This window comes from Pelophylax lessonae (genome assembly GCF_965119305.1).
Source record: "Pelophylax lessonae genome assembly, chromosome: 6".
In the NCBI taxonomy this organism is placed as follows: Eukaryota; Metazoa; Chordata; class Amphibia; order Anura; family Ranidae; genus Pelophylax; species Pelophylax lessonae.
Window position 1 is genome coordinate 287160456 of NC_138773.1, and position 22681 is coordinate 287183136.

General features: G+C 40.7%; 1 protein-coding gene across 1 annotated transcript in view; it reads right to left on the reverse strand.

The window, feature by feature from the left end:
- The window catches only part of ARHGAP15 (Rho GTPase activating protein 15), a 944276-nt gene that overhangs the window by 775257 nt on the left and 146338 nt on the right, over positions 1-22681 (reverse strand). The window contains exon 4 of the mRNA XM_082262169.1: positions 12694-12762. Within this exon, the coding sequence (XP_082118295.1) occupies positions 12694-12762 (69 nt within the window). The remainder of the gene's footprint in view (positions 1-12693; positions 12763-22681) is intronic.

Genomic DNA, 22681 nt, shown 5'->3' on the forward strand with positions numbered 1-22681 from the left:
TTCTTTTACTAAACTTAGACATTAAAGTACTGAAGCAGAAGGGTCAGCCAGGCAAAGGGCATTTGCAGGAATGAGAATTCAAAAAATGTATGCTTCATATTTCTCTAAGGAAAGATCTCTATTAACAGCTTCAGTACACTCGGGTAATATTTACAATACCTAAATATTTTTTACTTGCTGAAAGATGTTCTACTTTCCTTATAAAGGAGAATGCCAATATATATCATTATTGGCTTGATGCCATACATAAGGAGTGGACCACCGTCTCAAGTGGCCTAGCATGCGCTTCTCAAAACTCACGCTAAGCACAAACTTACAATGTTCTAGACAAGAGTTGCAAACTATCACTAAATACTTTTTTTATTTCTGTTCCTTCGCCTGCAGATACATTCGCACTTTTTATGGAAGGCAGTTCATGTCTTGTTCCCCTGTATTAGAGTCTAAATGTATCAAAATAGCCTCACAGAGCTTCATTAGACAGATGCTCGAATTGTCAGTAATCTGCACATGTTACTGCCGTGTTCCTCTCCGTGCCGCGCTCAACCTGCCTGGAAGAATTTCCATCATTCCTTTCAATTGTTGCCCTTCTTGCATCTCTCCAGCTGAAGGAAGGTTAACTAAATAACCAGGAAAAAACATCCGCGGGCAAGCAGATAGCGTTTCACTCAAACAATTAGATGCAAAGGACACAGGAGGAACAGTTGCAATTGTTTCTAGTAATCTAACAAACTAGGGCTGAGGAATTCATTTGCATAATTAGAGTGACGGCATTTCTGAATAACATTATTTATTGCAGTCATTTATATAGTGCCAACCTATTCAGCAGGGCTTGATGGAGTGCATAGGACCATTAATGGCATGCAAAGGAGCTAACACTCTAATGTCCATACTACACCCTGAGCGCTTCACACAGTGCGGGAGCTAATTTGTGGTGAAAGCCAATTCATTGTGATACTGTGATACAGTAAGAACAGACCAACTCCATGCAGGTGCCAAATGAACTCAACTCCAATCCGAAGTGCTAAGCATAAAATAATTGTGCTATATATATATATATATATATATATATATATATATATATATATATACCAAAAGAGAGAGAGCGGCATTTGTTTTTAGGAAGATCAGCTTGTGCCTTGTCAAAACGTCATTATAATAAAATCGCTATCCACCTTTCAAGACCCGTTGTTGCCACTCTCTCTCTTTTGGTGTATATGCACTACAGTCTTTGCTGTGCACCCAGGCCCATTTTTTTTATCCCTGATTTGTGTGCGGTGGCAACCATTGAATATTATATATATATATATATATATATATATATATATATATAGTATCTCCCAAAAGTGAGTACACCCCTCACATTTTTTGTAAATATTTTATTATATCTTTTCATGTGACAACACTGAAGAAATGACACTTTGCTACAATGTAAAGTAGTGAGTGTACAGCTTGTATTGTATAACAGTGTAAATTTGCTGTTCCCTCAAAATAACTCAACACACAGCCATTAATGTCTAAACCGCTGGCAACAAAAGTGAGTACACCCCTAAGTGCAAATGTCCAAATTGGGCCCAAAGTGTCAATATTTTGTTTGGCCACCATTATTTTCCAGCACTGCCCTAAGCCTCTTGGGTATGGAGTTCACCAGAGCTTCACAGGTTGCCATTGGAGTCCTCTTCCACTCCTCCATGACGACATCATGGAGCTGGTGGATGTTAGAGACCTTGCGCTCCTCCTCCTTTCATTTGAGGATGCCCCACAGATGCTCAATAGGGTTCAGGTCTGGAGACATGCTTGGCCAGTCCATCACCTTTACCCCCAGCTTCTTTAGCAAGGCAGTGGTCATCTTGGAGGCGTGTTTGGGGTTGGTATCATGTTGGAATACTGCCCTGCGACGCAGTCTCCAAAGGGAGGGGATCATGCTCTGCTTCAGTATGTCACAGTACATGTTGGCATTTATTGTTCCCTCAATGACATTAATGGCTGTGTGTTGAGTTATTTTGAGGGGACAGTAAATGTACACTGTTATACAAGCTGTACACTCACTACTTTACATTGTAGCAAAGTGTCATTTCTTCAGTGTTGTCACATGAAAAGATATAATTAAATATTCACTAAAATGTGAGGGGTGTACTCACTTTTGTAAGATACAATATATTTTTTTTTTTTTCGAGGGGGGTGAAAAAAATGCATTTTATATGTGTATGTAAGAATACGTTTTTAATAACCACATGCTTAAAAATAAAGAAGACTGATCATTTTCTTTAGGTTAATATTTTTATTGAGTTATCATCATCTTTAAGATCAAACTATGGTCACACCAAGAATAATTAAAGAAGTTATCTCATCAAAAAAATACCAGCCCATTAAAAGATCAGCTTAAAGATTAGCTTCAATACTCACCTTCATCCAGAGCTGTCCCCTCAGTATTTATTTTTCTCCACTAGATGCCCTCAGTCTTCTAGTTGAATGACAACCAGCATTGGTCAAACCACCTCTCCTGAGCCCTGGCTGCGATGTATCCACCATCTAAGCCTTTGGCTGGATAGGAAAGGAGAACCAGTGCAGTGACAAGCTCATTTCTTTGTCACTCTGCTTTCTCCTCTTATCAATATGTTCCTTCAGAACCATTACTAATCAGCTCCTTGTGCTGCTTCTTTCTTTCCCACTCTAAACGCTACCATATAGAAACAGCAAAAGGCTCTTATAAAGTCAAATTCAACACCCTTGGCCCCTGTGTTGTCCATACATAGAATAAAGTTTTATTCATACACATATATTTGCAAGTGTTAAGTTGTAATTATTTTTTATTAGCGGCAGAAAGGAAATAGCATTTTGGTTCTACAGCAAGATGGGGTTTTAAATGCACTACCGAGTAGCACATTTCTTATGATAGCTCTAATTACATATTTCTTTTGCAAAACTACCTGCTGGTTAAATCCAATATTGCCAAATTGAATTTCAAGAGCAGAGACCAGCTTAACACCCCTAAGGCTTGTGTCAAACCCATGAGAAACTGTCATATGAGAGAATACGGTTGAGAATACCATAAGCAGCTGAGGCCGTGGAATTCCTAGTCCAGAAGCCACCTGTAACACAGGAGTGGGAATGCTGGTGACAACATTGACCTAATATGGCCACATGGCCATAAATGGATTATGCCATTGACCAAATATTGCCATGAGGTCAATTATTTCAATAGCGTCCCAAATTCTATGCTTCTGACCCAGCAACTTCATGGCCTCAGCTGCTTGGGTCAGCGCCATGCTGTCATATGACAGTTTTCCATGGGTTTGACCAAAGACTTAGCCTGTGTCTACTCTTTGAAATTCATGGTTGCAAAATGGGTAGTTCCAGGGCTGCAGCTGATTTGGGACGGCGGTCTGCTGTCATGTGACAGTTTTCCAAGGGTTCAGTCCAAACTTAGTTCAACCGAAAACTTAGCTCATCTTCAAAATAACTTAAGTGGGAGTTTTTGTTTTCCCAGGTAGAAGCAAAGTTGCCAAGGTTATAAAAGGAAAATGTAGGCAGGCAGTTCTCTGGCAGAGACCCAGCAGCATGTGTACTCATGTGCAACATCTCACAAGCTGCCTCCTGGGTAGTGATAAACCAAACTGCCCTGGGTTCAATTTGAGAAGGGTTTGGCAAACTTCAAAAACGTTCAGTTACTGATCCCCAACCTCACTGAAATCAGTGGGAGCCAAATCTGTCAAATAAAAATGGCAATTTTCTGGGTTAATAGGCAAGGAGTGTCAAAAAATAGCACAGCACAACATTCTTTTGAAGTGGTATTACTGCCAGTTCACACTACCGTGACAAGTCGTGCTCCATTCTGTGCTATGGGAACCGTTCTAATAGGAGCGACTCAAGTCGCTCCGACTTAGAAAAAGGTTCATACACTACTTTTGACCGAAGTCGGAGCGACTTCCATTGACTTCTATTATGTGAAGTCCATGCAAGTTGCGCCGAAGTCGCGGTGCACGGCGACTTCACTAGTCGCCCCCGAAGTCGTGTCGCCATAGTGTGAACCGACTCTTAAACTTTGTTTTTTTTTTGTTTTGTTTTTTTTAAACAATAAACATGTTATACTTACCTGCAGTGGTTTTGTATAGACATCTCAGATCCTCTTCTTTTCGGGTCCCCCATTGGTGCTCTTGGTCTCCAAAAACTGGGTAAAAAGCTTTCTTCAGCGATCACATTGTTATAGCAAACAGCAATGTTTTGGAGCCTCGCAGGGGCCCTTCATCAGACATGTGATGAATTAGGAGGAGGAGCTTGGAGCGCTGGCGGGGACCCCAGAAATAGAGGATCAGGGCTGCTCTGTACAAAAGTTTTGCACAGAGCAGGTAAGTATAGGCATGTTTGCTATTTTATTTAAAAAAAAAAACACAAAGCTTTATAACTACTTTAAGTAATGATGTAACGCTCCATTCCTGGTTGCCAGCCAGGGTGATGTCCGTGGTTGGTAAGGACCTGGCGGGTGCAAGCAACCATGTTTTCCTTAGCAGCCATTAACATCTGGGATAGTGGTGACATCATTGCCCAAATATGGCCATGTAGTCATATTTACACAATGATGTAACCCACTACATACCCCACCCATTTTATTCTGAGGCCTATTCGTGTTAATAGTTGGTAAGGACGTTGCGGGTGCAAAATTGGTAAGGACGTGGCAGGTGCAAGCTGGAAGCTGTCACTTTTGCCCTCTCCGAATCCCTCAAATGTGTGGCATTTGGATGAATGTCCAAACAGCCAGTGATTGAGAACTCCTGACCACGTAAGTGAATTGTTTTATTGATTGGTAAGAACATGGCAAGTGCAAGCACCCTCAAATGCCTTAGCAACCATTGACAGCTGTAAGCTGTCACTTTTGCCCTCTCTGAATGCCTTAAATGTTTGGCGTTTGGATGAATGTCCAAACAGCCAGTTTTTGCTGCCATTAGCGAGATGTCCAAAAGCTATGGGGTCCGGTGTAGATGGATCTCAATTCAAAATGGTGTCACTGAAGGAGAGGGGCAAAGGGTGGGCTTTTGCTTTAAGCAAAATAACTCTGAACTTCATGGTCTAGTAAGTATTTTATTTATTTTTTATTTTTTTATTTTATAACAGGGACAAGCGCGAGAGATTTTTTTTTTTTTTTTTTAATGGTTGTAGGAAAAGTGCAGTTCCTTTTTAATCACAGCTACTTTTCCCAAAATAAAGGAATATTTGTTGGATAACATGGTAGTAGGGGATATATTATTTGCTGTTGTAAATTTTCCCTCGCTTCCTCTCTAATGAAAGCTTTGTCAGCTGTACAGGAAGTGAGAGTAAGAGCCTCTAACAAATTCCCGAACTGCGGTAAAAAGCAGACAGGAGCTCTAATTCTTCTCCATTCTATCCAAAGCTAGGATTTTTTTTCATTTTTTTTTTTGGGCTTGACATACATTTTAAATGTGTTTTTTTGAGTAGATGATCTACAATTATAATAAATTTAAAAAAGAATCAGTGACAACACTGAAAATAAAATTCAGTGATGACACACAATACACATTAACGAAAATAAACTGTAACATTTCTAAACTGATTTTCAGCTTTCAACTGCATCAGTAAACTTGTTCCTGTCAATAGGCTGGTGCACAGTTGATGGTTAGTGAAACAATTCACCGTGGGACCTGCATCAGATTAGAACACTTCTAACAGGTAGAGGAGCATGGGATGTGACACAACATATGGTAAGGGTCAACGCAAATGACAAGATTTCTACAGCAAAGTGATTTTGGAAAATGTAAGAAGAGATTTATGGAAAACAGGTATTTAAGTGGAATCTGTCTAAATGTAAATAAAAAATAAATATTACATACATATTTATTTATTTTTGTATATATTATTATTTTTTAACTGAATATATATATATATATATATATATATATATATATATATATATATATGTGTGTGTGTGTGTGTGTGTGTGTGTATGTGTATGTGTGTGTGTGTGTGTGTGTATATATATATATATATATATATATATATATATATATATATATATATTATCTTTGTTTTAATACTGTACATGCTTAACACAGAATTTGGGTTTTTGGTTATTAGTTCAATTGGTTATTTAAATATTGCTATCTACGGAGAGAGTATACAGGAGACTTCCAGATCAGATACTAAATAAATGTACTTCCAGTCGACACATTTATATATCTCTGTTCATTTGTTCCCAACTTTAAAGGATTGTGATGTGAACAATGTAAAGGATATTAAGCATAAAATTACATCAAATACAAATTCTACTTCACTTATACTCAGTAATTGTGTCTGACGTTTGCATATAAGTTTTTAATATTTTATACCATTATAATTTTACTTCTTTTTTATCCATTTACCCTTCTTCCCCTGGGTTCTGGATGTCTAAGTAAACTTTTATGCACTTTTATTTGTTCTTAACCCTCAAACTGTTTACTGGAATGTAAAACATGATACAGAATTTCTTCTGTTATATGTGTTTTTCTTGTTAGATTGTAAATGCACATTTTTTGAAGAAGTGAGAATTGCAAGTCAAGAGATTAATTATATTTTCCCTAACCCTCTCAAAATAAATCTATATGCATGTGTGTATGTATGTTCTCCTCCAATCGTAAATTTCATTTGAAAAAAAAATTTTTTTACAGGTGCCTCCACTAGTACCTGCTATTTTAAAGGAGTTTTTTCTGATATACTGTATCTGAAACCATGGATGCAACTTTACGGAGGGAAGAGGAGCAATATGGTAGCGTGTGTAGATCTCAGCATGAGTTTTTGAGTTCTGTAGACAAAAAGCTTTCTACAGCAAGAGGCAAGGAAAAACTGGTAAAAAGGAGCCTAAAGTCCCACTCACTGTTAAATGCAACATTTCACATTTACCTGACTGTGGCAATACATTAGGTGAGACAGGGTATAAGCAGCCAAGGCAAGTGACCAAGTGTTCAAGGACAGCACAGTGTGTAGTTTTTTTGATGCAATCAGAGTTTTTTAAGAAGCAGCAGTCTGCACATGTCCAAGATGACTGCCAATAGGAGGGCAAGATAAGACCTTTACAGTACCCTCCCCTCAACAGGCCCCTCCTCTGCGAAGCAAAAGATGGTTTCTTAGGAAAGCGAGCATAGAAAGCACGGAGAATGGTGGGAGCATAATCATCATCGAAGGGAACCCTGGAACGCGCCTCAGGAAACCCTTCCAGTGCACCAGGTATTAAACTTGACCTCGGAACAGACAAGAATCTAAGATGCTGCTAGCCTTATACTCCTCATGATTGCCCACAGGAATGGGACGAGGGCGAGGAAAAGAAGAAGTATAGCGATTGCAAACCAGTGGCTTCAAATGTGACACGTGAAAGACATTGGAGATACACATGCTAGGGGGAACACCAAGGGCATAGGCCACCAGGTTCCCCTTATGGAGGATGTGAAAAAGCACAAGAAAATGGGGTGCCAGTTTTGAAGTGGGCACCCTGAGGTTGAGATTTCCGGTTTACAACCACACTCTTTCCCCGACCTGGTACAAAGGAGCAGATAAATGTCTCTGGTCTGCCTGGAGCTTCTTACATAGTGCAGAGACCTTTAAAGACTCTTGAATCTGCACCCAAGAGGAACCGAGGGCACGAAGATGATCCTCCACAGCCGGGATGTCCTGTGGTGAGAACGACTCGGGCAACACAGCGGGTTGTAACCCATAATTGGCCATGAATGGAGACATTTCAAAAGCAAACTCCGCCCAGGGTAGCAGATCAACCCAATTGTACTGATGGTCAGAGATATAACAGTGGAGAAATTGCTCCAGAGCTTGGTTGGAACGCTCAGTGCCACCATTGGACTGCGGATGGTAGGCCAAGGAGAAGGAGAGTCAAATACCCAACTGAAAGCAAGAGGCACGCCAGAACCTGAAGACAAACTGGCTCCCACAGTCTGAGACAATCTCCTTAGGCAACCCGTGTAAAGGGAAGACCTCCCTGGTAAACACATTTTTTTCCATGAGGATAACCGTGTAACCTCGAGACGCAGGAAGTTCCACAATAAAATACATTGCCAAGTGAGACCAAGAACGCTCCCCATTGGGAATGGGATGCAGTAGGCCTAAGGGAAGGTGCAGAGGAGATTTGTTCTGAGCACAGACCGAACAAGCAGCCACATACACAGCAACATCAGTGCAGAGAGATGGCCACCAGAACTGACGAGAAATAGCCCAGGATGACCAGCAGTCTTGGCATTGTGGTATGTGTGCAACAGTCTGATGCGCAGCCTCTCAGGTACAAAACATTTGCCAGCAGATCTCTCTGTGGGAGCATCAGGTTGGGCAGCCAAAATCTGTTCCCCAAGAGGAGAGGTTAAGTTGGTTCAGATGGCAGCCAGGATATGATCTGAAAGTATGACCGGTGTTGGCACAGATTCCTCCCTGGACAACTCAGAATACTAGTGAGACAAGGCATCAGTCTTAACATTCTTGGAACTGGGCAAATAGTAGACCACATAGTTAAAACAAGACAAGAAAAGGGCCCATCTGGCCTGACAGGGTTTGAGACTCTTGGCCTCCGAGAGATACATCAGATTCTTATGATCTATGAGAATGAGAACTGGAACAACAGAACCCTCGAGCAAGTGTCTCCACTCTTTTACAGCCAGGACAATGACCAAGAGCTCTCTGTATTCAATCCCGTAATTGCATTCAGCTGGAGACAGCTTCTTGGAGTAGAATCCACAAGGAAGTAAAGGTCCATCAGGTGTCCGACTCTGAGACAGGAGGGCGCCTACTCCCGTCTCAGATGCATCCACCTCTAGGACAAAGGGCAAACCAGGATTGGGATGAGACAGGATGGAAGCTGAAGCAAAAGCAGACTTGAAGGCCTTGAAAGATTGGATGGCGGCAGGCATCTTGGTCAGATCTGTGAAAAGTTCCTGCTAAATTTCTGATAGTAGTTGGCAAACCCAAGGAAGCACTGAATGATTCAGAGACCACTGGGGTGAGGCCATTGTAGAACAGCCTTCTGAGGCTCCATGGAGAAACTCACATTTCTCAAGCTTACAGAAAAGCCCATTCTTACATAACCGTTGCAGCACCTGTCTGACATCCAGTTAGTGTGATTCAATGGAGTCCGAGTAAATCAAGATGTTGTCCAAATAGACTACTATGCAATGCTGCAACATATCACGAAAGACATCATTGATAAACTCCTGAAAGACAGCGGGCGCATTGCACAAGCTAAAGGGCATTGTTAGGGATTTGTAATGACCGGTTCTGGTATTAAACACAGTCTTCCACCCATTGCCCTCCTTGATCCTTATGAGGGTATACTGGCCCTTAGGCCATTGCTCCCCTGAGGTGATCGAACATTTCGGTAATCAACGGAATTGGGTATGCATTCTTTACCGCAATGCGATTGAGGCCCCCTATAATCAATGCAAGGTCTCAACTCAAAGTAAAAAGCACCTTAACAGGCCCATGGATACAAACAGCGCCACACTGTGGAGACCAAGAGAGAATCTCGACCGACTGCCAATCAAAGGTCAGATTGTGTTTCTGAAGCCAAGGGTACCCCAAAACAAGGAAGTAGTGTGGGGACAAAATAACCTGGAAACAGTCTGGTGGGTAACCTGTGCCGGTTGCATGGATCTGCCATCAATCACCTCAATATATAGTGGAGAAACACAAGGCTGCAAGGGTATGGAATTCGCAGTAGCAAATGTACTGTCAATAAAATAACCACCAGCACCGGAGTCTACCAACACCTGAGTAACCACCGAACCTGTTGCCCAGCGGAGGACAACTGTGATTAGCGGTTTATCTTTACGGAAAACTGTGGACGAGGAAATTCCCCCTAAGATCTGCCCCTCACAGGACCTTAAGTGCAAACGTTTCCCAGACAGGTCAGACAAGATTTCAGGAAATGCCCACCAAGTCCGCAATACAGGCACCAGCCCTCCCTCGACCTAAAGGCCCGCTCAGCCTCAGAAAGGCGAGTGAACCCCAGCTGCATGAGTTCACAGCCAGACGCACCATCCCCAGGAGGCGTGAGAGGTGAGGGAGGAATGGTTGGGAAAGAAAACGTAGGAGCCAATCTGGTAGGAGGCCTCCGCAGGCGCTCCTTAAATGATGGTCTCTCCCAGAGCCTGGTATTGATCAAAATCAGGAAGGAAATGATAGCCTCAAGCTCGTCAGGGAGATCCTTGGCTGAAATCTTGTCCTTCAAAGCATTGGGGAGACCATGAGAGAAGACAGCCACCAGAGCCTCATTATTCCAGCCCACCCCTGCTGCCAGGGTATGAAATGCAATGACCTACTCGACAACGGTTCATATACCCTGTTGAATGAACAGGAGCTGCTTTGCAGCAGAGGCAGAGTAAGCAGGCACATTGAATACTGTACGAAAGGAAGCAACTCAACTCGGCTAATCGAGTATCACAGGATTATTGTTCTCCCATAAGGGATTTTCCCAGGCCAAGGCCTTGCTCGAGAGCAACGAGATTAGGAAGCCCACCTTGGACCTATCAGAAGGAAATACCTGAGGAACCATCTCATAATAAATGCCCACTTGGTTTAGGAAGCCACGACATTGACTTGGTTCACCCCCCAAGGAATGTGGAAGGGGGGGGGGCTGAACCAGTCATCCCTCTGGTAACAGGGACTCCAGCTGCATCTGCAGGAGCAGGGGCGGCAACAGGAGCAGCAACAGGTGAAACAACAGGAGTGACCACCGGCCTAACAGCACCAGGAGCAAGAAACGCTGTGCATGCAAGCAACGCCTGCAATGCATGAACAAACTGAGCCAAAAGGTGATCTTGTTGATCGAGCCTGGTAACCAGCATGGGGAGCGTAGAAGCACATGCATCGCTAGGAAACATGGCCCTTGTGTACTGTCAGGATGCCAGGAAACCAGACCACATGGGGATGCAGGTAAAATAAAGCAGGTTATTGGAACAAACAACAATAAACGCACAGCAGAGTAAGGAAGTGAGAGCCGGAACAAGTCAGGGTCAAGTCCAGAACCGGGTAGTCATCCAAGCTGGGGTTGAGTCCAGAAGCGGGTAGTCTGCTGATGCCAGGTCATCTGCCGATTCTTAAGAGCATTCCAAACGCACAAACACACAATTTGCCATGTGAAACAAATGAGTGACAAACACAACAAAACACACAGTAAAAAATGTGCAAACTTCAACCCACCAAAATTGTTCATTAAATACTTTGCCACATGTAGGGCAGCTCATTGAACTCAACAGGCTGTGCTATGTGTGTCACTGGAAAAATCAGACAAAAAATGTGCGCTCCCACTACACTATGCGCGCATGAGTACTGGAAATGATATTGGTGTGTTTACACAAGAACAATGAGGTTCCATTCACATCTGTGCATTTTTGAATGCATGGCAAACCACAGAGAAAATGCGTGCTTTGCCATGCATTCAGGAACACTGCAAATGTGCATGGTGCTGTCATTGCATATTAGACACCCCAAGTGTGGCAAACACACTAAAAACTGCAGTAAAAACACACCATGCTCCGCTCCAAAAAAAGCTCTGGAGCTTCTCTGGGTGATTGTTGTGAATAGGGCAACCCATTCAAGTTAATGGGCTGCCCTATGCGATTTGGATGAAAACGCTCCAAAATTCCCCAAAAAACCACATGTGGGAATGTGAGTTCCTGCAACGTGGAGATGTGTACAGGGCCTGACAACTGAGTTGTTTCCTTCCACTCCCTCCTATGTACTTGTATAAAGATGGCTATTGACTTTGCGATCTGATTGTATAATCTCTGTACAATTTCCTTTAGATTTATCAGAACTATTGAATAGGGGACACACCTGAACAATCCATTCCATTTTTTATCAAATCAAACAGACTCTTGCAATACATAACTGATGTTAGATCTAAAGGAAATTGTACAATCAGATTGTATAGGAAGTGGGTGGAAGATGGTATATTAATGAGGGAAATGTGGTCCAGAGTGGTGAACATGTCCTATCACACCCTCTTCTGTCATGCAACAAGGAAATAAAAGCTGTTGGGAGATGACTACAGGAAGTGATGGAATCTAAAAAACAAACCTAAAATCCAAATAGACAGATGAGATTTCAAAGCCTTCTATAAATATTGTAAGTGAGAGAAAGGCACATTGGGAGAGCTGGTCCAAAAATGACATTAGAAAATGCTTCTATTTATTATGAAAAGTGAAATTCTGCCCGAAAAAGTGAACTTATGCTTTAGACTTCATTCACACCTGAGCGATCTGCAGCGACAGCTGTTTTTTTTTTTTTTTAGCTTTTTTAGTGGAGTGTTTTTGGAACGGCACCATTAATCCACTCCAAAATCGCTCCAACGATGCTCACAAACCAAACCTTGGCACAGAGCCAGGAGACTTTGCAGTTGCGATTCCTGTGGCGATTGTAGCATGTTTTGTTGCTTGACAATCGCTGCAAAATCGCACTGCATTTGGGGTGCCATTAAGAAATAATGGCATCACAATCATGTTCCACATTTTACCACGATTCTGAAATCACTGGCAGAATTGTCGCAATTCTGCCTGCGATCCGGATCGTTCAGGTGTGAACGGAGCCTTAAGCCTACCACAGTCATTTCTTAAGAAAAGTTGTGCTGGAATCCACCACTCTTACAAAATAAAACAGTGCTAATATTTTCATAGTTGGGTGAAAGAAAAGGTTCACTATAATGAAAGAACTTACTAGGAAATCTTTAGAAATTTTGTTCTCAGACACGTAGTGTTGAGAATGATTCCTTCGATGACGAGAAATCTGCAATAGAGAACACATAGAAAATTAGGCAAATAAAGTCAACACTTAAGAGGCTTAAAAAATAAATTCAATATGAAATGTAACCCAAATGGATGACTTAAAGATGACTTAAAGTATACCTAAAGTTTTGGATAGAGTAAAGAAGGATAAAAACACCTGTCAGGCTTTATTGCTATCTGTGCCCCCTTAGAGAGATTTACCCTCCCCATTTGCCATGTTTACCATTATCATCAAAAGTGAAAGAAAATCCCAAATTTTCTGATGTCGCCAGAAAAGTAATAGAGGGGAAATCTTCCAAAGGGGATGCTAGTTCTTGGTGACTTACCAGGGATTTTCTTACTTTGGAGGGTTTTCCTCTCACTTTCTTTGGCTATGAGACAGGAAGTCAAAGGAAATCTCCCCAATGGGATACAGATGGGTTTACAAGAATTTGGTGGCAGGGGGTAGCAATTGATTCTCACCAAATCTTTACCACTTCTCTGCATTGTTATGGTTACCATTCCCCCTCACCCAATGTTTGTGACAATAAAAATCCAAAATTGGGTTTTTATCTGAACTAGCATAAGGGAAAAGAACTTCCACAAGCAGTCGTATCAGCAGAGGGCATCAATAGTTTCAAAAAACTATTAGATGGGCACCTTAAGGACTACAACATACAGGGGTATTCAATGTACGGTTAACAGCAAACACACACACACATCTTAGGTTGAACTGGATGGACTGATGTGATGTCTTTTTTCAACCTCACAAACTATTTAACTATGTAACTATGCAACTCTCAACAACAGTCCAACCTAGCAGTGGCAACCCAATAGAGTTTCCCCACTCCACTCTTGGATTGGGGATGCTTTACTAAAAGTAAATTATATATATATATATATATATATATATATATATATATATATATATATATATATATATATATATGTGTATATGTGTATATATATATTTATATATATATATATCATTATTAATGTTTATTTTCCTTCTTTATTCATTTATTTAATTTATTTACTTATTTTTCCCTTGGATGTGATTGGTTATTTCTTTGCAAAAGTAACTTTCTCCACATTCACTAAGCGTTATGTGGTAATAGTTTTATCTCCTTCTGCCTTGGTTTTACCTACCACTATAAGGAAGCAGCCAGTCAAACAGCAAACCCAATTCAGGTTGTGATAGAATGTCAATCTGGACAAAGCACTAACGAGAAAAGCCAAATTTGTAAAAGATGACTTGATTCCATATATATGTAGGAACAGTTTTTGACAAATGGCTAGATAGTGACATGCCAGGATTCAGTCTGGAATAGCCAAATCCATAAGATTATTTTGTAATAAAAATATGTTTTTTTCAAAAGTCTAACTGCCTCCAAACCCATTAAACCACAGTCCCAAAAGAAACAGTATTTTCCCTGAAATTCTCACATTTTGATGGTCCAAAAAAAAAATCCAAGATGACCACTGAAATCGGGAAATTTGGATGCTATCCCTGTGTATTAGTAAGTTTGAAATAAAGAATGCATTGACATCCTTGGCACAATGGAGAAGAAAAAAAAAAAACTTTACATGACCTATTTAAAAAGAACACCGCTTAACAAATACATTAGAGGCAAAGAACATCTGGTGACAAGACTGTGTCCTAAAGTGTTTTGCTCTCTTAATATTCTGCATCTAAAGCAAAAGAGCTTTCATGAAAATAACTTTGGTTAGTGGCAGTTACTCCTCTGGGGGAGGAAGGAAATGTCATAGCGTATTTTCTCTTTTTTGCAGGCCTGTTTTCAGGAGTGTCAGCCCCTCGTGTTATTCACATGGAGGGTAAGTGAGAGTGATTCACCCAGGCTACTGAGACAAAACTTCTAAGATCTCAGAGTTTCCATTTTTTATTATTAATGGAAGATTAAAATGAAAGCATCAACATACCATTATTAGAGGCGATCATTATTTTCAGAAAACCTGTGATTAATATTTTAGTCATTTAGACGTTACGTAGACAAAGGAATGCATATTTTAAAGAGAATACCACATGTAACACACAAATCTGGGGCAGCGATACAATGGGGATGGTTAATGAAAGGATTCACAAGCTCCTCCTCAGCTGCTCGGTCAGCCACTTCAGCAGAGAAGGTCCCCAAAAGACGAGAAGAACTGAAGAAAAGGGAAATATAGAAAACATTGCTTTACCTCTCCCTGCATCTTTTCCAGAGGAGTTAAAGGAATATTCCAGCTTTGATATTTTTTTAAAGAAATTTGTCATGGGAGAAATTTTAAGTTTGCCATTGCTGACCTCTCCTGATGAAAATAATAGTTGCCAGCCTATTGTGCTGATCCTGTAAAGTCACTTTTGACTGACTGCCTCTTTGTCTACGACTCAAAGGGTTTGATTTAGCAAAAGCAAATAGAATGTTCACTTTGCAAGGGAAGTTGATCTTGGTAAGAAAATTTCTTGACCATCCCTTACTCCAGTGGTCTCCAAACTGTGGCCCAGGGGCGGAATGTGACCCTTTGCTGACCTTTCCCGGCCATTGGAGTACTATTTCTCCCACTGACACCAACAATGGGGGACTATTCTTCCCACTGAAACCAATGATAAGGAACTATTCTTCTCGCTGACATCAATGATTGGCACTATTCCTTCTACTGACGTCAATAATGGGGCACTATTCCTCCCACTGACACCAAAGATGGGGCACTATTCCTCCCACTGACACCAACAATGGGGCACTATTCCTCCCACTGACACCAACGATGGGGTACGAATAGTTCCTCTAATACCAAAGATGGGACATTGTTTACTCCCACTGATGCTAAAACATTGTCTAATGCAGTCCGGCCCCCCTAAAATCTGAAGCACAATAAACTGTCCCTTTGTTTAGAATGTTTGGAAACCTCTGCCTTACTCTATCCCAGTGATGGCGAACCTTGGCAGCCCAGATGTTTTGGGACTACATTTCCCATGATGCTCATCTACACTGCAGAGTACAGGAGCATCATGGAAAATGTAGTTTCAAAACATCTGGGGTGCCACGGTTCGCCATCACTGCGAGTCTATCCAAAGTGAAGTTTTGCTTTTAGCTCTAATTTTTGGTGGAGGGGGAAGCAATTGATTCTCACAGAATCTGTACTGTCCTAATTCCCCTCCACCTTAGCATATTTGGGAAAATAAAAAAGAATCCAAATTTAGGTTTTTATCTGAACTGGCATTGTTGCTGTCTCTATGAGGAGTGAACGCTCCACAATGGTCCAACCCCATAGTGTTTCCCCACTACACTCTAAACTTGATACCTAGGAAATTACTATAAATTAGATGCATTGGAGTTGATTTACTAAAAGCAAATTGGCTCTGTAAGTGAATTCACCCTTAGCATAGTGAAAGAGGTGAAGCTCTGCTGATTGGTTGGGAGGAGCCTAGAGCAGTTGGGGTATTGAAGCCAAACACGGGACAAACCTTCAGATATAGTGAGCTACTGCAAAGGCCCTGGTCGGGGCACTAGGTCAGGTTGAGTTTGGTGTACACTGAGAAGAGCCAGCTGTAGTGGTAATTTCTCACATAACATGGCCTAAGTGGACAGGAAACATGGTCTAACTGGGCTAGGAGCGGGATGCAAAAGGCCTTTTAAGGAAAATATAAGTGTTCTCTGGCATGAGTGCTAATCCCCCTGTAGATCCTGGGAGAAGTGTACAGATTCTGGAGGTGCAGCTGCAACAGCTCCTTTTGGTGAGATCTTTCTTCCATAATCCTAGCTCTGCTCCCATCATCCACTTTTCTTGCAGCAACTATAGGATAAATATATGAAAGCTCAAGGACCTTGCAATGGGGGGCATCAAATAGGCAGACCTGCAAAGTCAGATAGTTTGGAGTTGGAAAAAAAGAGTGGAAGTGTGAAACAGTGGGAGAGGGAACCCATAGCATCTAAGCTGAAAAATTAAGTCCATGTAGAAATGAAGATGTGATTGGATGCTTATACACAGCTTCCTTTCAGTCACATAAAGGAAACATTTACAAGGTTGTATGCTGTTAGTGATTATGGGCATTAAAATAAACCTGTTTCTGTGTCCGGTGTGGGCAGAGAATGAATGAATGTATCATTATTTATTTTAAAAAAAAATGCAAATTGTAGAAAAATATGTTTTTTAATCTGGAATACTGCCTATGAATATTACATATCCACTGCTAGTGACTAGTACATGGTACTCTATGTGAGAAATCCCTATAGAATTTACGTATCCACTTCTAGCATCTAGCTTGTAGAGTTCTCTTGCACCTCTCTCTGCAGTCATTGTTCCAAAAAATAGACCTTAAATATTCAGGCTAGGGAGTCTGTTGGCAATGCATAGCTTTCTTACTAGGAAGCCCACCATATACAGTGCATTGCAAAAGTATTCAACCCCTTTGAACTTTTTGACCTTTTGCCACATTTCAGGCTTCAAACATAAAGATATAAAACTGTAATTTTTTGTGAAGAATCAACAACAAGTGGGACAGAATCATGAAGTGGAACAACATTTATTGGATATTTCAAACTTTTTAAACAAAAATATAAAACTGAAAAATTGGGTGTGCAAAATTATTCAGCCCCCTTAAGTTAATACTTTGTATCGCCACCTTTTGCTGTGATTACAGCTGTAAGTCGCTTGGAGTATGTCTCTATCAGTTTTGCACATCGAGAGACTGACATTTTTGCCCATTCCTCCTTGCAAAACAGCTCGAGCTCAGTGAGGTTGGATGGAGAGCGTTTGTGAACAGCAGTTTTCAGTTCTTTCCACAGATTCTCAAATGGATTCAGGTCTGGACTTTGACTTGGCCATTCTAACACCTGGATATGTTTATTTGTGAACCATTCCATTGTAGATTTTGCTTTATGTTTTGGATCATTGTTTTGTTGGAAGATAAATCTCCGTCCCAGTCTCAGGTCTTTTGCAGACTCCATCAGGTTTTCTTCCAGAATGGTCATGTATTTGGCTCCATCTTCCCATCAATTTTAACCATCTTCCCTGTCCCTGCTGAAGAAAAGCAGGCCCAAACCATGATGCTGCCACCACCATGTTTGATGGTGTGTTCAGGGTGATGAGCTGTGTTGCTTTTACGCCAAACATAACGTTTTGCATTGTTGCCAAAAAGTTTGATTTTGGTTTCATCTGACCAGAGCACCTTCTTCCACATGTTTGGTGTGTCTCCCAGGTGGCTTGTGGCAAACTTTAACCGACACTTTTTATGGATATCTTTAACCTCCCTGGCAGTATGATTATGTCAGGAATTATATACCAAAAGCGGTACAATTTTTTTCATGGAAATTTGGCGTTACGTATTATAGTCCTGCAATTCTTAGTAATTACTGACTTAAACCTGACCAAAACAAGACTCTAGTAGACATCCCAGATGTGATAAATTTGAAACACAAACGCATGAATTATTTTCTAATCAATAATATAATTTTATTATATAATATATAATATATATAATAAAATTATATTATTGATTAGATTATAATTCATGCGTTATATAATATATATATATATATATATATATATGCGTGTGTGTGTGTGTATATATATATATATATATATATATATATATATATACATATATATTATAAATGTGTTATGTGTTTGTGTTTTGTGCAACGTTTGAATTTCCCTCCCTAGTTCCGCTCCTATGCAGCATTGCTGCTGCAGGGAACGGAACTAGGAAGTTATCACACCGACGGAGGATGGACGAGCGGTGGGGATCTCAGACGGCTGGTGATCACAGCAATGGGAGATCATCGCTGGATCGCCAGGAGAAGGTAAGAGACCGCTGCGCGCTCTGCACATCTACCCCGAGCGTGACTCGGGGATACCGATCCTGGACTAAAAAATCCACCCCGAGTCACACTCGGGATTACCGCCAGGGAGGTTAAGAAATGGCTTTCTTCTTGCCACTCTTCCATAAAGGCCAGATTTGTGCAGTATACGACTGATTGTTGTCCTATGGACAAAGTCTACCACCTCAGCTGTAGATCTCTGTAGTTCATCCAGAGTGATCATGAGCCTCTTGGCTGCATCTCTGATCAGTCTTATCCTTGTATGAGCTGAAAGTTTAGAGGGACGGCCAGGTCTTCGTAGATTTGCAGTGGTCTGATACTCCTTCCATTTCAATATTATCGCTTGCACAGTGCTCCTTGGGATGTTTAAAGCTTGGGAAATCTTTTTGTATCCAAATCCGGCTTTAAACTTCTCCACAACAGTATCTCGGACCTTCCTGGTGTGTTCCTTGTTCTTCATGATGCTCTCTGTGCTTTAAACTGACCTCTGAGACTATCACAGTGCAGGTGCATTTATACGGAGACTTGATTACACACAGGCGGATTCTATTTATCATCATTAGTCATTTAGATCAACATTGGATCATTCAGAGATCCTCACTGAACTTCTGGAGAGAGTTTGCTGCACTGAAAGTAAAGGGGCTGAATAATTTTGCACGCCCAATTTTTCAGTTTTTTATTTGTTAACAAAGTTTGAAATATCCAATAAATTCCATTCCACTTCATGATTGTGTCCCACTTGTTGTTTATTCTTCACAAAAAAATACAGTTTAATATCTTTATGTTTGAAGCCTGAAATGTGGCAAAAGGTCGCAAAGTTCAAGGGGCCGAATACTTTCGCAAGGCACTGTAGCTTTACAGAAGCACCCCAGAATAAATGTTCAACCCACAATAGCAGAAACACCACCAAGTCATGGGAGCTTCTTAATTAGTCAGGATAAGAGAGGATGCTGGAAAGCATAATGGAAATGCAGGACATTCTCACTAGAAAGCCCAGCATTTACTGAAAATTGTGTCACACGTAAACCCCATAACAAATGCTTAGCTGTCGAATCAAGATTTTAAACAAACAAAAAAGAAATACAAAAAATGTTTTATAATTGTGTAAAAATTAAAACAAAATTAATAAATAAATACATAAAAAAGTTGCCCAAAACCATTATAGTTATTCTTTAGGAAGAAGGCACAGAGATAAATAAATTAATACTCAAACTACTTCCTTTTCCTTTGTGTCAGCAGCAGATGAAGCGATGTGAGAAACTTGTCTCACTCCATTCTTAGAAGACATTGCCCAAGACAAAAATATCCCACCATGTCCCATGGGGGGAATAGTCCTGATCACAGCTTTTGTTACACCCATAGCTGTGTTTTGAGGGCTATACCCTCTTTTTCAGGTAAGAAGGTATAGCTCCTGAAACGCGTTACCTTGTGCCTTGTGATGTTGCCTACCTCCACCTAAAGCTGCTATTCAAGCTCAAGACTAAGGCTGGTTTTCTACCATTTTATGACCCTATTTCCAGTTTTGTTTGTGAGTATAACTATATGCATTGATTTGTTCAATAAATGGTACCTATGGTTAAACCTATGAAAAAAGGTAATGCATGAGGCTGGTGCCCCCTTCTTGCTTCTTGTAATTTATTTCTATGATCCCCTTTCTTTAATAATATGCATACCATGGATATGTACACAGATGGTGGTTGCATAGACAATAAGCCATACAGATTGCAAACCTACCATTCACGCAAAATGAAAAGTGGTCCAAGCTATACTTATCAGTTTGAGGGTAGTTATATATAGGCATATACTGTATCTCGCTTAAAATGTCAGACAGGTAGATTTCGTCTGACCCTTGGACACGTCTTTTTAAAGCCTAATTTACACAATTGCGCTTGTCAGGGTTCACCAAAATGACAGGTTTTCAATGTCTTACACATCAAATGATATGTGACCAGATTAGGTCAGCGGCAGTGTAGGGTGTTCCGAATGTAGCTCACTGGCCAAACAGTAACAGCTTACTTTCACATTATCAGAGCTATTGGTTTGACTCAGGTGGGCATGCCAGATCGATCCATTGAAATCACTGTTTTCAAAAGAGAACGGGGTTCTAAGCTGCGGGCTAGTGGAGGAAAAGCTGTATTATCAGAATTTTTTACTGTGAAAAATCAAATTATGTGCAAGCAAAAACTTTTTTTTTTCTTTGTACATGATTGGATATTCCTTGCAAAGTGAAATGTCACCAAATTCACTAAGCTCTAAGAAAAATTCTCTTGCAAATTGCAACTTCCCTTGCAAAGGGAACAGCCTATTCACCTTTAGTAAATCAACCCCCACAGGCAGTGATATGACAGGTAAGACACTATAATTTTTGCACACCCCAAAAATATGGATGTCATTTTGTAAAATAGTACAACTGGGCTTTAATTGACTTCATTAGGGACTATTATGTTAGTAATCCATAAAAAGTGGAACAAGACAGGAATTCCAACTGTTTGCACCATACTGGCTGCATGGCTGATCCAAGTGTTACGTGAAAGTATATAAAGAATATACAAACTCCAACCCAGTAGGAAATAAAGTCATTTTCCCATGGCTATAAGCTGTTAGCCCCTGTAATGGGCTGTTTTCTGCAACCTTTGGGGAATTGTACAACCTGCTAATGTTTGTAGTCATTGATGGTCACCATAATACAGAAGCATAACTTAAATGTTCTTTAGTGTCAGAGCACAGGCTATATATAAAATACTGTAATACTGTACTTTATGATATATATCAGTGATTATACGACAAATTTCACATATTCTATTCATGTAGGTACAACATTTGCAAATGTGTAGAATTATGCTAGGTCTTGTTATGTTGCTCAGGTGATGTGAACTGAAGCCAGGCTTTCGATGCCAGTGCAAGAACTACGGTGCCAACGCTGTCCCCAGTGATTTTGCTTCAGTGCCAAATTGTCTGCTTTGGTCTGGCAGAAATACCAAGAGTAAGACATGTAAATTTAGCTAAAAGCTGGGGGAAAATAATTTGCAGATTCTAAATGAGCATGCACATCCATATAACACTTTTATCTGACCTAAATGTACATTCAATTTTCCATTATAATAAAGATCCTAGCTTTTGTTAATAATTTCTAACATATGTATTGTATATAAAAGTGTGTTGCAAATATTTTAACTATCTTTATGATACCTTTCTTCCTGTTCCTGTGTTGGAGAGAATGGATATTACAATACATTAGGCACAATAGGCTCTTGCCCATAGGCACCTCGAAGGGAGGGGGTATGAGGTACTTCTTTACTGTACATCAAGGCACTGAAATGTTCATAGGGAGCACCTTGTACACCTAAGACTTGTACTTTGTCTGTGGCTCCTGCACTGTGTAAAATTGCTGGGACTGTCATAATGAGTGCTGACAACGGCTCCACAGGAATCTCCTTATAATTCGTCAACCCTTGAAATTATTTTTATAAGAGAATGACAGAGTGAGGTGTATGGAAGGTGTGTTGTGTCTTTCCCCCTTTTTTTTAGGGGGGGGGGGGGGATTCTATAATAGGAGGTGTTAGTAGGAGTTCTATTTTTTATGTATTATCAGGGGAATGCCCAAAGGCTATGTTTTGTACCTATACATCTAAATTTTTCAATAAAAATACATTTTCAAAAAAAGTAAATGAAGCTTGCAAACACTGTTCGCAGGCTTTATTTACAATATGATAATATTATTACAGTGAAATCTTGAATTCATTGCTTTAGAGTAGGGATGTTGAATTAAAATTCATGAAGGTTCTATCAGTAACATTTTCTTCCAGCAGAGGTCCAAATTGCATGTTTGTGGATAACTCAGATCCTTTACATCACAGCCCTCTCCCCCTATATCACATCTTCATTCTTACATCAGTGTCCTCAGGCCCCCCTGCACATCACAGTTCTCTGCCTTTCACATCACATTCCCCTCTGCACATCATAGTTCCCTCACTTCACACCACAGTCCCCCCCTTACTGATTCCTCAGCTCACCTTTACAGTAGTGTACTTAGCACCCAATCACCCCCCCCCCCCACACCCCACAGTAGTACCTTCTGCCCTCTTCACATCACTCCCTTTGCCACAGTAATGTCCACTG